Source organism: Belonocnema kinseyi, chromosome 3, assembly GCF_010883055.1.
Source record: "Belonocnema kinseyi isolate 2016_QV_RU_SX_M_011 chromosome 3, B_treatae_v1, whole genome shotgun sequence".
In the NCBI taxonomy this organism is placed as follows: Eukaryota; Metazoa; Arthropoda; class Insecta; order Hymenoptera; family Cynipidae; genus Belonocnema; species Belonocnema kinseyi.
Window position 1 is genome coordinate 96,778,564 of NC_046659.1, and position 16,723 is coordinate 96,795,286.

The 16,723-nt window shown below is 30.7% G+C and overlaps 2 protein-coding genes across 2 annotated transcripts in view; both read left to right on the forward strand.

Moving 5' to 3' along the window:
* Nucleotides 1-8,665, forward strand: part of LOC117169615 (sodium/potassium/calcium exchanger 4-like) — a 22,876-nt gene extending 14,211 nt beyond the window's left edge. The window contains exons 7-9 of the mRNA XM_033356067.1: nucleotides 3,713-3,922; nucleotides 4,015-4,116; nucleotides 7,772-8,665. Coding sequence (XP_033211958.1) covers nucleotides 3,713-3,922; nucleotides 4,015-4,116; nucleotides 7,772-8,106 — 647 coding nt within the window. The 3' untranslated portion in view covers nucleotides 8,107-8,665. The remainder of the gene's footprint in view (nucleotides 1-3,712; nucleotides 3,923-4,014; nucleotides 4,117-7,771) is intronic.
* Nucleotides 8,666-11,681: 3,016 nt separating this feature from the next.
* On the forward strand, nucleotides 11,682-16,632 carry LOC117169076 (formylglycine-generating enzyme). Its single transcript, XM_033355191.1, has 4 exons — nucleotides 11,682-12,371; nucleotides 15,680-15,851; nucleotides 16,100-16,283; nucleotides 16,387-16,632. Exons 1-4 carry the CDS (start codon nucleotides 11,810-11,812, stop codon nucleotides 16,540-16,542), a joined length of 1,074 nt encoding a protein of 357 aa, XP_033211082.1. The 5' UTR covers nucleotides 11,682-11,809; the 3' UTR covers nucleotides 16,543-16,632.
* The last annotated feature ends 91 nt before the right edge of the window (nucleotides 16,633-16,723 follow it).

Genomic DNA, 16,723 nt, shown 5'->3' on the forward strand with positions numbered 1-16,723 from the left:
ATCTAGTCGGGAGTGGTGCTGACTGAAAACAGATGATTTGGAGCGATTCGCGCGCCATATGTTGGTCATTCTAAGGACTTATTGAACTACCCTCGTAACACGTTCGTTCCGCAACACTGCTCCGACTCAGCTTGCTGATCAATCTCTCTAGCAATCACCCCAAGCGAAGAACCTCACGAAGTCATTATGTAAGGTTCCCCACTTGGGTCCATTAGTGGCCAAGGTCTGTTGTTTTAGGCGTCATTCACTCTACTGACACTCTTTTTATTAACTATTTGCCGCCATACTTTCCTGTCCTGGGATACTTCTCTAGCTTCTTTTATGTCCAGGCATTTTTTCATGCAGGCTCTCGTGTTTCTGTGACTTCTTATGTTTCTTCTAACCAGGGTCTCATTCATACATTCTAACCATTCTTTCCGCGGTCTACCTCTGGGCACGCTGCCATTTACTTTACCTTGATACACTGACTTGAATTATTTATTTTTATCAGTTATTCAAAAATTACTTAAGTTTCTACTCAGCAGCACTAACCCCGGAGGAGTATAAACTTCTACAAAGGGGTAGAGATTTCTTACAGTTGTGGGAGGGTAGATCGAGAATATCTTAAATATTACTCAATTCAATCATTGCAATTTAAAAATTTTTGTAAAACTTGCAATGTTTTTAAAACATTAGTAAACAGCGTTTATTGATTATTTAGTTTTTATGAAGATCGAAATAAGCTAAATGTTTGAAGGACTCGAAAGTGATCTGAAAATCTAAAAATAATTAAAATTAATAATATAGGTTGAAAAATTATGTAGGGATTCGAGGACATAGTTGGCCTGATGATAAGTTAGACAAAGGACCCCGTACTAAATGTATGGGAAAATGGCTTTCGGTGGATTTAGCTGAAACTTTGTAATTTTTAAGGTTATAAGTGCCGGAGGAAATATCCGTAAAAAAAATCCAAAAAATGGACATTTTTAGCGCTATGCGGCGCTAAGCGCTCAAGATCAGTGAATAAAACGAATTACAACAGATTTTATTACAAAAGCGATGTCAACATAAAAATCACAGTTCAGATCGTGGTCTGTCATATTTTCGCCTACACCGTTGACTCATATAGCGCGCTTCTCAAAACGATCAAACGCTAAGTGCCGAAGATTTTAACTTGACTAATTAATCACTTCTTTAAAGGCAGAAATGGTACCCAAAGTAACATTAGTAAATAGAGCGCACATACCGATAATAACATTCTACCCTTCCCAAGATGGTTGAACGCTAAGCGCTCAAGATCAGCGAATAAAACCAATCCTAGTAACTTTAACGACAAAAGCGATGTCACTATAAGAATCCCGCATCAGAAAGTAGTCAGTAATATGTTTAGCCAAACCAATGAGTTATATTGCGCGCTTCTCGAAACGATCAAACGCTAAGTGCCCAAGATTTGAACTTGACTAAGTTATTACTTTTTTAAAGACATGAATGGTATCCAAAGTAACATTAGTAACTAGTGCGCACATCGATAATAACAGTGTACCCTTCGCCAGAGGGCCGAACGCTAAGCGCCCATGATCAGCGAATAGAACTAATCCTAGTAGCTTTAGCGACACAAGCGATGTCTGTATACGAAACACGCATCAAGAAGTGGTCAGTAACATGTTTGTCTGTCATTTCTTTTGTGAAAGGTCTTTGAAAAAATGATTACTTAGTCATGTTCAAATCTTCCGTGCTTAGCGTTTGATCGTTTTGAGAAGCGCGCTATATAAGTCAACGGTGTAGGCGAAAATATGACACCCCCCCCCCCCACCCCGATTGCGAAGTGACTATAAAGCCGAAAGTGTGACGTGTCAAGGTCCCAAGTTCAATGAATAAGGTTTTCTATACTTTTTTAACAATATTTTTGTTCTCAGGAATGAACTCTATTTTCAGAATGTTACATAGTATTTAAAAAATATAGTATCTAAAATAATTGCAATAGCCCCATTAATTTTATAATTACAAATTGAAGAAGGATAAAAAGAAAATATTCGAACAAGGTTAAAGAAACTTAAGACAAACAAATGCAATAATAATTTAGCGAAACAGATACAAGTGATATGAAGCCCTTGTTGAGATACTATACCATTTTACAATTTTGAAAGAATTTAAACTAACATACAAATTTTAAAATTTTGAATTACTTCAATCTAAAATTATTCCTAATTACTTAAAGTATTTTAAACTCAAAGCTGACTATTAGGGATTAAATTTATAATTTCATAATTTAAAAAAATCCGTGAGTAAAATTTCCCTTCAATTTATAATATTTCAATTTGGAACTATTCCAAAGGATAGATTGTCAGTATCACAATCTGATAGTATTCACGAGCACATAATTTTAAACTGTTTAATTACGAACACTATCAATTTGAAAATTTCCTGATTTTTGAAGTTTCTATAATATTATTTAATTTTTAATTTTTAATTCTTCTTTCTTGAGGACTTGAATTTTAACTGGGAAAAATGGAAATACAATATAAACTTTTATACCATTTTTATGTTTTTATAAAAAAAGGCTCACTTTGATTTATGGCAATATCATTTTTTTGACTGCAAATTATTTCTTATGACATTCATAAAAATGTATTATAATATGAAATCTAATAACCAATATGCTTTATACTTTGTTGAACACTTTGACAACAGTTCATACGAAACCTCAAATAGTCGATAGGTATTTTTAGACAGTTTTACATCCTATCGCGCTTTTATAGCCATACTATATTTAATTTAGAATTTTTATCCTAAACATAAAATAATCTTTGTACAGTAAATAATCATATAATTTAAATACATTAGTTATTTAGTCATTAAATGATAATTTCCAAAGCTTTTCAATTTTATCTGACATATTTTTTACCGTATAAATTACTCTTTTATAGTGGAAATCGTGACTATTGCGAGAGATATCCTTATTCAAATTCAGAAATAAATTGAAAACAAGACTTCCCTTTATCGATTCAGAAAAAAATTAAACACCAAAATTTTATCCCTTCCAATTGAATAAAACATAACAAATGTTAAGCATAAAAAAATTTCAACTTGCGATTAAGAAAAAGATTGAAAATAAAAAATTCTTTCCTTCCATCATAAAAAAAATGTTGAAAATAAACATTTGATCCGCTTTTACTCAATTAAAATATGAATTAAAATGTTTAAAATTAAAAAAAACTCTCTTTTCCAGATCAGAAGAAACCCAGTTTCCTCCCTTTTAATTGAATAAATATGTTTAAAATAACAAAATTTCCTCTTTTAATACAGAAAAGATATGAAAATTAAACTTTTCAGACTCGAAAGAATTTCAGATCAAACTCATTCGATCTTAAAGAATTTTATGTGATATCAAATTGGTGACATTTAAAGCTTAAAAAATTAGATGATTAATATAGTTCTTAATCAGAGAAACATATGGTAGATTAGAAATAATGCCTTATACATAAAAGAGGTTTCAATTTGTAATTTTACACGATTCAAGTTTTTATAAATTTATAAAATAAACCATTTTTATTTTTATTTACATTTTTTTCATAAGTTTGGCTCGTCCTCCTAAAGTTTTGGGATGACTAATTAGTCTATCCCCTTTTCCAGCTCCCCAAATTTTTCGGGGCGACTAGACCAGCCTTTTGTTTGAGTTATTTATTTATAATTTCCTCGCACTTTTTTTACCATACAAATTACTCTTTTATAGTGGAAATTGTGAACATTACGAGCTGGCCAAACCCAAAAATGGAGAGACTTTGGTGGGTCTTTACCTGGCCAATTAATTTGCTGCTTCTCATCACAATTCCGGATTGCAGAAGGCCCTCACTGAGAAATTATTATCCACTGACATTCATCATGTGCATTGCCTGGATAGCCAGCATGTCGTACATGGTTGCATGGGATATCACTATTATTGGTGATACATTTCATTTCAATTTCGGAATTAATAATATTTAAAATTTTAAAGAGCTGAAAATATATCTTGTACTTATTTTTTATTTATTTCAGGTGACACTCTCAAAATCCCGGATTCTGTAATGGGATTAACTTTCCTCGCTGCTGGGATGAGCGTACCTGAAGCGGTATCAAGCGTCATCGTTACAAATCAAGGTACTTGAATAAAACTAAATCAGATTCAGAAAGTATACCTTTTAATTAAAAATTATACTATTTATTAGAAGACGTAATTAGTTTTTTGAAAATTCTTTATTTTTAGTAAAAGTTTAATTTTCTTAACTGATTCCTTTTTTTGCTGAAGAGTGATCGTTTTTAATTGGAAATTCAACTATTAAATATATTATATACTATAAACTACTTGGTTAAAAGTTAAAACATTTGTTAAAAAATCATTTTATTAGTTTAAAATGTTCAACTAGAGATTGATCAGCAACCTGGGTCGGAGCAGTGTTGTGGAACGAACGTGTTATTTACTTAAATAGCACGAGAATTCTGGATCAATCTGAAAAATCTCTATCCCTTCCACACACTACTCCTTTCCCCTGCCAAGTGAGTCACGCCTACCCCGAAAGGGAAATGGCTTAATGGTATAATAATAATAATAATAATAATAACTATTTAGTTAAAAGCTGAACTAATTTGATAAAGGTTCATTTTATTAGTTGAAAATCCATCTTTTTAGTTGAAATTTAAACTACTTTTTGCCCCCCCCCCCCTTCCTTGAAAACGCGTCATTGCATGCACGTGAAGCATTCATGATATGACCGTTTACAGCCCATGCGACATTCGTACAGGCGCTCGCCGCTGCTGTGCCGAAATGAAACTTTACGTCCGCTACATGTAACTTTACGCCTGTTACATAAAACTTTACGCTCGCTACATGAACGTTTACTCCCGATAGAGAATATTAAATTTAGCCTTAAAAAAATTACATCAGTTTGCCCCCCAGTCTCCCTTCTGCTAAGTACGCCGTTTCTTAATTTCACTTATAATTTAAAATTCTCAAGAACACCAAACATCCTTTATCTGCTTGACATGCTTGCTTTCAAGGAGGGTAGGACAAAAAGTATAGTATGTATCAAGAGCGCTATTTTGCCCCGTGTGAGTGCCACCCTCGATCCTCTCGAGTAGTAAATTCACGCTCTTCAAAATAAAATTAAAATCTTATTTGTCTGAAATATCAGCCATTACATCTTTCGTTGAAAATTTATATTCTTGGTGAATTTCGACAATTTTTACTTAAAATTAAAATCTACTTTTAGCTGAAATATAAACTATTTTTTTTAGGATTATCATTTAACTGTTTTGTTAACATTCGTATTTTTGGATAGAAAATTCAACCTGGTGGTTTGAAAATTCTTTTTACTATTTTCTAACGATTTCGTCTTCTTGTCTTGAGAAACCAAATATTTAATTCAAAAGGCGTTTTTGGTTAAAGTTTAATCTTTTTTGTTTAAGAACTGGCCCGTTTTGTTGAAAACGTTTATAGTTTGAAAATTCAACGCTTTTGTTTAAAAGTCATAGTATTTTTTCGAAAATTCAATTGTTTCGTTGAAAATTTGCCTGTTTTTATAGAAAATTCATCCCTCTAGTTTCACAATTCAACTTTTTTGGGCATAACACTTCTTAGTTGAAAATTCATCTTTCTTGGTTCGACATTTAACTGTTTTTTTTTTTAATTCGTCTTTTTGGTTTAAAAATTCGACCATTTGGTTGAAAACTTCATCTTTGTAGGTTGCATATTCCATTATTTGGTTGGAAAACTATTTTTTCTTTGTTGAAAAATCATCTCTTTTTCATATTGAATTTAATATGGTACCTATACAATTATTTTGTCTAGAAGAATTTATTCCCCAATTACTTCTCCTATTTGACCCAAAGCTTGAACACTCTATGAGGTTTTCAAGCTTTCTGTGATGATCTGTGACAAGAAAAAGAATAAGTGGAAAAAGTTTTCAAAATGGCGTGACATAGATTTTTAACGACCACGAGCCTAAGTTTCTTGAAAATTTAAGTCTGCAAAGTTCCTCAATAAAATGGCCTATTTAAACTTGATATTTGCGAGCGGAAATTAATTGTTTCATAATAAGCCAAAAAACCATAACTAATTTGTCATCAATTCTTCATTTTAAACACTTTTTACACGTGAAAAATTAGGTTCGAAAGAAAATTGGAAAAGTGTAAGACCCATACAGAAAAAGTTAAATAAGAGTACATTTAAAGATGAAAGTTTAAATTCTTTTAAAACTTCAGATACATATTGTATTGTTGTTTTGTGTTCGTCATAATTTAGGTTATCTCCACATTTTAGCAAACCCGGTAATAAGCGTTGAATACAGAAAATTCATATTTTCAGATTTCAGGGTAACAGTGAAGATTATTCTATTATCTTAAATGCGCGATTTTTCAATCTGTCTAAAATTTCATTATAATAATAGAATGTCTGCGAAACTAATTTATTTCTATTTCCATAGCGGCCGCCGCATAGGTTCCTATTTACCAAAAGAGAACGTGTTTTCAGTATATTTAAGGGCATGTGATACTTAGAAAATTGTCGATTTTACCATTTTTAGGTTCCCCCGGCTTTTTTTCTAGAATAATAAATATTTTGTCTTGGAAATTTGGGAAATGATAGTGAACATGCTAACGGACGTCTCCACATACTTTTTTTGTGGGTTAGTTCAAAAAAGTTTTAATTTAGCAAAATGTGATTAATTTGCATAGCGCTTAGGAAATAGTATCGATTTTTTCAGTGTTAGATTCCCCCGGCTTTTTCCCTAGGATAAGAAATATTTTGCCTTCAAATTCTGGAAAATGATAGCGAACATGCTAACGGACGTCCTCACACACTTTTTTTGTGTTTTTTTATCAAACAATTTTTGATATTGCTAACAACGTGCGTGTATATTTCAAGGTTATGTGTGTTACAATTCACCCGAGCGTTACTTCCAAACTACAGAATATTTTTGGCCGAAAACTTTGGACTTACAAATAAACATAGTAACTAATCTCCCGGAACTAACCTTGTTTGCAGGAAATCAAAAAAGTTTATAGAGATGAAAAACGACGTAACCTCAAAATAATGCATATGCATAAAATTTTTATTTAGCACAATACATTTTTTTTGTTATTATCCCTCAAAAAAGAGTCTGAGGATGTCCGTTATGACATTTTATAGCATCTCCGAATGCAATTTTTAAAACTTGTCATATTTGTGGAAAAAAGCCGAGGAAACTGTAAGTATCACATGCCCTTAATTCCTTGCAATTGTACCGACAGATACACCTCACAGAGATGTCTTCTATTCCTTAAAAGTGTTCGTATTTTGAGATTATTTAATTCCTTCTAATAAGCTCACAAAATATGTGTAATAAATTGTTTTAATTCCTACATGTGTATTATAAGTTTTAAACATTTAATCTTAATCAATTGAAGTCCGCCTCTCGAGTTAAAATTATTTTAATTCACACATTTAAATGGATTTCTTTAAAGAATGTTTTAACACGTTTAAATAAATTATTAAAATAAAAATAAAAATAAATATGAATATTTTTCGAATTTATAAATCATAAAAAGATTTAATAATGAAAAATAGGTTAAATAAATTATTTCGTTAAATTTTACTAAGTCGATTGAGAGGAATAGGATTTGCACCTTTTCTGTTCCCGTTGGGGGATTTTTATACGGAAAAAAATCGCGTATTCATAGGAATAAAAATTCTTAATTTTTCTAAATTCAACGCTTATTACTGGGAGGAGAAGCAAAACAAGTTGCAAAATAAAATCTAAGCATTTGTTTTCATTTTCAGGACACGGAACAATGGGAATAAGTAATTCAATCGGATCCAATATTTTCGATGTGTTGTTGTGTCTTGGACTCCCATGGTTCATAAAATCAATATTTTCCCCGAAAGTAGCAGGAGATCATTCTGTAAAAATTAATTCAGAGGGTCTGGTATATAGCTCAGCATCCTTATTTTCGACTTTGATTTTATTATACGTCGTTATCGCCAGTAACAAATTTAAATTAGACCGTAGAGTTGGCTTTATTTGCCTTTCAATGTACAGTGTCTTTTTGGTATTTGCAGCCGTTGTCGAACTTAACATCTTCTTTGTTGTCAATAAGCCAACTTGTCTTCACTGACATTAACTAAAGCTCTAGATCATACAAAATTCAGTCGATTTATTTGTATCACAATCGGATTAATGAGAATAAGTCCAAAATATATTTATTTATCGTATGGATAGATAATTCTACCAACAATAGATCAAAGGACAAAAAAGGTTATATAAAAATTATATAAAATATAATTTTATGTTTATATTGGGCAAAAATTTAGATTTAATAATGATAAAATAATTATCCATTTCTTAATGTGCAATATTTGTCAGAGTATTTTAAAGAATAAGTCATGCTAGATTTTTAAATCTATATTGGGATTATAGCAGGACTTGTAAAAATGGCCATGACATCAAACCAAGGCAAAAAAATTAAAATAAGTCAAATTATAAAGTTCGACTTGATAACTTTCCCTTTCAGTAAAAATGTAAGTCGGATTTGAAAAGTTGATAGATAATTCTTTGACGATAAAGATATTGGAATAAAAAAATATTGTGGATGTAAAAACGTGTAAATTTTGAATTAGGACAATGTTTTATCCTAAAAAAGATATCTCAACTTTTATGCAGTTTTAATCTTTTATTTTTAATTAAATTGAAACGCGTTTTCATGAGCGAAGAATATGAAATTAAAAATGATGTTAGATAGTTAAATAGTTATTATATTAAATAAATTGTTGACAATAACTTGCAAATGAGCAGATATTTGTAGATTGTAGTGTAGGTCTGTGTATACAAATTTTGACGATTTATTAAACGGTTAGAATAAATGTTCAGTGTTCAGTGTTCACGTTAGACCTATGTTTGCGTAATTTTGAAGAAGAAACTTCAAGCAGATTGTAAATAAATCGTAATACTCCATATTATCATCTTTAATGTTAGATATATTACATATAATAAATAGCATCAACATTTTTATATCGGGCTTATGCAATTTGAATTTTCAACCTGCCCACTCCTCACCAAGAATAAATTGTTATATTAAGTGTAAATTAAATGTATATTAGATGTATGTTATATAAATTTCTTAATATAGGTCCAGAACCTCTGTTTTAGGCGAAAAATATTGCTGTACCATTTTTTTCTGTTCATTTTTTCGCAGCTTAGACAATTTGCCGGGAAAATAGAATTTATGATTTTTAATCAAATTTTTTACGATTAAAACAAAGGCAATGTGTCTTATCGAAAGATAGTCTCAAACTAATTTGTAGATTTTTTAAGATGGAGAATTTCGCTACTTTATATTTTTTCTTATTTACATATAGTTTTTCCGAAAAATGGAATTTCAACTTTTCAGAACAATTTTATCGTATGCTTAAATCGCGAGTGGCATTTTCGCTTACAAAACAAAATGCCACTCGCGTATACGCTATATTTTGTTGCATTTTGTGCCTTCTCGATTCTCCGTATTAAAATTTTTAGGTCCTTAAACTCCTTGTTTTTTTTAATTAAATTTTTTTCTGAAACAATATCGTCGTGTTCAAATGAAAATATTTCATCTTGTAGAAACCAAATGAAAAGGTGCTAACTTCTGGAGACAAAACTAAAAGGTGCTAACTCACTTGGCAAGTTCCAGAAGTTTCAAAATTCCATATAAATTGTATTGGGGACATCAGAGCCCTCTACTCCATAACAGCTTTTTATTTGATTTCTTCGGGATGGAATCTTTTCATTTGGACTCGTCCATTTATAAAAAATATAATGCGAAAATTACAAGTTCAACTTTGGTCCTTTTGTCTAGGTTTCCATCACCCCTTTCCCACATAAGACCATTGAAATTATTTCAAAAATGGTTATTAACCACGATAAATAATTGTTGCCAGGGAAAATATTTCATTGTTAATGGAAAGTCTGTCAGGGGCGAATCTAGGTAAGGGTTTCTGGTGGGTGGGGCAACAGAGTTGGTTGTGAACATCTTTAAAAAAGAAAATAATAAAAATCTTTGGAATTTAAGTCTGGGTTTTCAGGTGGTAGGTGGGAGAATAAAATGAATTCTCCATTAAATTTTCGTGCTTTTCAATAAATTCTGTCACAAGCAAGTTAGTACTAATATTTAATCAAGATCTTTAGCTAATAATTAAATAAACAATCGTTATTCATTGTTTTACACAAACTGTTTTAATAATATCTCTGCATTGATTTTTCAAGAATAAAGTTTAGCGAAAATTTAACCATTATTATTGCTAATAAATCATTCTGAAAGTTTACTTTAATTTATAACTAATTATTTGACCTTAGTTGTGGTTTCAACTTTACTTCAACTGATGCTAAATTAAAAATGTATTGAAATTAATTGTTTAGTTGTAATATAAATAATCAAACTGCAACAGTTTTTGCCCCTATTTTAGTGAATTATATTGCTATGGTATTTTTCAATAACGCTGTATTGCCCGTGTAATAAATGTGTCATAAATGGTTAATAATGCGTAATAGGGATTACATCGTACAGGGTCTTGACTAGTGAATTCTCCCTCGTTTTGACCGCAAAATACAGTTTTTCATTTTTAATAACACTTTTCATGATTGAAACAAAAACTATGCGTCTTAAAATTTTTTATTGTTTCCTACAGATTTACTGGATCATTTAACTTTTGATTTTTTTTTTAAACATTTAGGATGGATAAAATCATCACCGTTAGGCAAAAACAGCTGATTAATGAACTCATCCTTTCTTTTTAGATCTTAAAACAGTACCAAAGTAAAAACAGTAAAAATAATTTTTTAATAAAGATTATTTATTTATGTATGGACAACAATTAAACACTGTTCAATGCAATTGTTTGAAATGTGCAAAATATTTTTATAATTTTTATTTAAATAGTGAATGACGCCTGAAACAAAGACCTTGGCTATTAATGGACCCAAGTGGGGAACCTTACATAACGACTTCGTGAGGTTCTTTGCTTGGGGTGATTGCTAGAGAGATTGATCAGCAACCTGGGTCGGAGCAGTGTTGCGGAACGAACGTGTTATTTACTTAAATAGCACGAGAATTCTGGATCAATCTGAAAAATCTCTATCCCTTCCACACACTACTCCTTTCCCCTGCCGAGTGAGTCACGCCTACCCCGAAAGGGAAATGGCTTAATGGTGTAATAATAATTATTATTATTATTTTTGTATTTGCTTATATTTTGGAATTTGCTAAGTAATGTCGGAAATTTTATAGCGTCATATTTTATCATTTTTCCATTTTATGTCGGGAATTTTACAGTTCGGCAATTATTCCAATTTCGGGAATTGTCCTTTTCAGCAATTTTCTAATGTCGCAAATGTTCTATTTCGGAATTTTTTTGTCGATGATTTTATTCTCCGGGACTTCACGGTATACTTTTTAAATCATCCCGCGCTTTTGGTCAGTGCAGCCAATAGCAGTCTACAGCTAAACACACAATTTTCCAGCTAATCACTTTAACGTGAAGAATATAATAAAACGTAGCAGAGAAAGTTAATTTTCTATAATGCAGTTAATTTAGGCGCAATTATAAATATAAGAAATTATAATATCAAAATTAACCCAAAGAAATGATTTTCCAGCACCAGCAATTTAATGTTGGCGATACTGAAATTTTTTGTACTCTTTGATTTTTTTTATGTGTGCCGAGTGATCAGCTGTCGTGGCTGTCATTCATCATGTGTCACGTGATTTGTGTTTATCCGGCTGACGTTGACAATTAATCTGCTCGGCAAGTAATCAACGCGTAAAGTAGTGATTGGATTTCAAAACAATGAGCCTATTTTTAAGAAATTTGGATTCACGATTTTTATTTCTGGTAATAATCTCTTACGTGGTTGCCGAAAATATCGAAAAAAGTAGTGATTGTCCATGTGGAAAAGATTCAAACAGGCAAAAGTGTGACAGCACAGGTGCAAGCGGTTACTGTTCTACTAAAAATGATGAATTTATCGAGATCGGTGCAAAAAGCCAGTTTTCATACGACGGAAAAGATAAATTCTCTGACATGGTACAAATAGAGGGTGGTTCCTATTTTATCGGTACGAACCACCCGGTGTTTACTCATGATGGAGAAGGGCCAAGAAGAAAAATTATTTTAGACAGTTTTTATATTGACAAATACGAAGTGAGTAATCGAGACTTTGAGACTTTTGTCGAAGCCACAGGCCATAAAACAGAGGCTGAGAAATTTGGAGATTCATTTGTTTTTGAAGGACTTTTGAGTGAAAAAACAAAATCAAATATCGACAAAGCTGTTAAAGCGGCACCCTGGTGGTTACCTGTAAAAGGTGCCTTCTGGCGCCATCCCGAAGGTCAAGATTCGAGCATATCAGGTAATTAAAAAAAACTGCTTCAATATTGATTTAAAAACTACTCAGGTGAAATGTCCCGTTAGAAATCCATGTGGCCCTAATTTGTACATTATCCAGAAAAAGAAATTGCGTATTCTTTAATTTTCAAAATATATGGTGTTTTAAATAACAAAAGGTCGTTTTTCGTAAAAGTTGAAAAAATAAGTATAATAATTTCTGTCCAAGTAATTTTTATTTTAACCCACATAATCCCCTTGCACTGTGTCCGGGATATGTCACAAAAAATTGCAGTTTTGTATAAAATTCATGAAAGAGCCGGTATTTTTTAGAACTTTTTCAACGTTAATTATTTTAATTTGTTAAGTACGTATTTTCTAACTAATTTTGAGTTGTTTAAACAATTTCTTTTTCTCCTGTGAATCATTCAAAAATTTTCATTTTTCGTGATAAATAATACAGTTAATGAATTTCTCGAATTATATTTATTCTTTAACATATTTGGTAATTATTCAAACAATTTTCGTTTGCTTAAACAACTTTCTTTCTGTAAATCGTAAAAACTCATTATTTTCTTAAATTAATTGCACAATAAACGAGCACAATAAACGTTAAGGATATTTGGAAATTATTTAAATAAATTGGATTTGTTTAAACAATTTTTTTCCTGTAAATCGTAAAGTTATTATTTTCTGGAATTCATTATGCAATTAAAGAATGTTGAGAGCAATATATTTTGCTAACAATATTTGGTCATAATGTAAACAATTTTAATTTGTTTAACCAATTTTTCCCCTTTAAATGTTGAGAAGTTACAACATTCTGAAATCGATAACAAATTTCATGAATGTTAAGAGTGTTATTTTGTGTGATAGACAGTTAACAATTACCTAAACGATTTTCTTTTTTTTTATGTTTTGCCTGTAAAACTTGAAAATATAATAAATGTTAAGAGTGATATTTATTGTGGAAGACGTTTCGCAGTTATTAAAAGAGTTAATAATTATTCACTTGCGCCTTTTCATAGGAAAGATGGAGAAATAGGGTCACCCACAAAAATTTGGTTTATTTGTAATTAATTTTTTTATAAACTTTGATTCCCAACGAATTTAAATGTGGAATTAAAACTTAATTTTGTTTATTTTTTAATTTATAATCATTTATTAAAAAGTGACAAAATAGTAACCGGAAATGTCGACTTCTTAAACGATATATTTGGGCACCCTCCTAGCTTGAAACACGTAGTGGCGCCTTCAAAGATGAAGAAAATACCACATGATATATAGTGCAATTTAAAATATATCCTATTTCAACTTTTTTAAATATTAAGGTCAATTGTTAACTTTTTAAATTATTAAAACATTTAGTTATAATTTCAAATTTTCCGGTCATTTTCTGTTTTTTTTTCTTCTTCTGAATTGGCTGAGGCAATTTTTTTTAAATTTTTATTGTGGTTAAGGGAAGAATTTTTTATTATCAATTTTATTCTGAATTGGAAGAGGATGATTTTTTTAAAAGCATTTTTCTGGAATGAAAGTGGATAAAATTTTGTTTTTCATTTTTTTTAAATTGGATAAACTACTTTTTTTTTATTTTCTTTGAATTGGAAGGTAGGAAATTTGTGTTAATAATTGTTTTTCTGAAGTGGAAGAGACCAATTTTTTATTTGAGAAAATTTAACGTTTAGATGGAAGGACAGAACATTTTTTTGTATTTTATACTGAATTGGAAGAGGGACATTTTTGTTCCAACATTTTAAAACTTCATTAAAAAATTAATTTCAATGACCTTGAAAAATGTTTGCAAACACAGAAATGGCAGGGAGTTTTTTCTCTTCGACTCAAACGACCACCCTGATCTCATAAGCCGTAAGAGATAAGCAAAAATGGATGTCATTTTTGGGATGTTATGAACCCGCATACTATGTTAATAGCTATCAATGCACATTTCTAGAGGTCCTATTCGCTTGGAATTCCACGTAAATATTTTCAATTGGAAGGCTTAAAATGTACACTGAAAACAGAATCACTTGTACCAAGTGAATTTTACTTGGTTGAAGTAAGGGAAAGTCCTGCTTATTTTCAAAGAAATATTTATTTGAAGCAAAGAAATATATGCTCTTTGAATTTAAAGAATCTGCTTTTCAGCCAATGTTTTATTTAAAAATATGACCTATTAGTCGGAGGGAAATATTTCTTTGAACCAAAGAAATATTGATTGAAGACAAAAATATATATTTTAAACTAAATGAATGACTCATTGTTCCAAATGAATGTGCCATGAATGGGAATGAACATTTCTTTGAAACGAGGAAATGTGAATTGACAGAAAGAAATATATTTTAAAGTCAAGCAAATATTTTATAGGCTTGAAAAACTATTTCCGCACGTCAAATTTTGGAATATTTGAAGCAAAAAATATCCGACCGATTAAAAAAAATATTTCTTTGGTCTAGACCATGCGCGAGTGCAATACATTAGTTTGTATTTTAATTGTAGTACATATTTTCCTAAATGAGCAACTACATTCTTTCAGCCTAAATTATAATTAACATTGTTATTATTATAAAAATTTAATTTAAACAAATCACCTAATTTTTAAATCTTGATGAACTTGAAACATAAAAATTCGATGAAAAATCCACCTCCAGCAGGAATTGAACTAGGTTCCGTCGAGTGTAAAGCCCTTTGCGATGACCACGACGCGTCGGTTTTCAAATCAAAAACATGGAAATTTAATTCAACAATATGTTTCTATAATCTAAAGAAGTATTCAATTGGAACAAATTACGCCAAATTATTGAATGTTTGATTAAAAATAAATTACTTCGTTGGAATAAATGTTCATTTGTTATGAATAATTTAATTCTAGTAATCAAATAACATATTTCCTTCAGCTATTTCTTTGATATGTAATATTTCTTTGAACCACTAATCATATTTGAACGATTCAAGACCTTTTGAATCAAGGAAATCATTTTCTTGAATGTAAGAAATATTTATTTCAATCAAGAAAATACAGCCAAAGAATACATTTTCTTTAGATCAACAAAATAGACATATATGTCCAGATTAAATAAAAATTACTACTGTTAAATAATACTTTTCTTCATTCTAAGAAATAGGGTTCAAGTAAATGCATTTAGTTAGTTCAAAAAATCATTTTTTAGTGTACATATGCTCTTCTGCATGGTTTGATAAATTCACGTGAAAGTCTACCTACATTTTAGCCTAAAATACCACCTGGAAATTTACCTGTAGAAATTTTATAATGGATTTTGTACTTATTGATGTTCTTGCATTCATACTCTTGTAATAATAAAAATATTTTAGAAAGAATGGACCATCCAGTGGTTCATATATCCTGGTACGACGCATCAGAATATTGCAAATGGCTAGGGAAGAGGTTGCCAACAGAAGCTGAGTGGGAGGTCACATGTCGTGGTGGCTTGAAGGATCGTCTTTATCCCTGGGGAAATAAACTCAATCCCAATAACGAGCACAGGTAACATGAGAAGCAATCAAAACTAAAACGAAGGTCTTCTTTTTCAAAGACTACCCATTACCAAACTTGTATTGTATCGCCAATCGTATTTAATAGGCAATTTTAAATATATCCAAATACGCATTATTCAATGTAACTTAACTTGTGCAAAAAAAAAAAAATAAATACATTGTACAATTTACTTATTATTCAATCAAATAGCTTGCTGGGATAAATTCCAAAATCAAAAATGTTTTAAATTATCTCAGGGCTAATATATGGCAAGGAGAGTTTCCTACGAAAAACACTGGGGAAGATGGATTTGAAGGAACAGCTCCTGTTACATCCTTTCCACCCAATAAATATGGTGTACATAATATTGTCGGAAATGTCTGGGAATGGACGTCAGACTGGTGGCAAACTGATCATTCGAATGCTGAAGAAAAGAATCCCGTAAGAATTTAATTTAAATTATAAAGAATTTGCTGAAGAAATATAAGATAAAAGCGTAAAAGGAAAGATTCAGGTTATAATTAATTTTCATAATTCATTTCAGACCGGCGCCGATAATGCCTTAGATAAAGTGAAGAAAGGAGGCTCTTATCTCTGCCACGAAAGTTATTGCTACAGATACAGATGCGCTGCAAGAAGTCAAAATACTCCAGACACTTCAGGTGGCAATGTTGGTTTTAGATGTGCCGCTTCTGCATGATATCTAAAATCATTACTGAGATTATTTATTCTGTAAATAAGATGTTTTTACAAATATTTACATTACTTTAATGAATAAATTTTGTATCTTGAGAAAAAAAAGTATTCTATGAAATTTCAAATAATCCCGCTTAAGTAGGAACTTACTGAATAGTTCGACAGATGGCGATGCAATTGCGAAC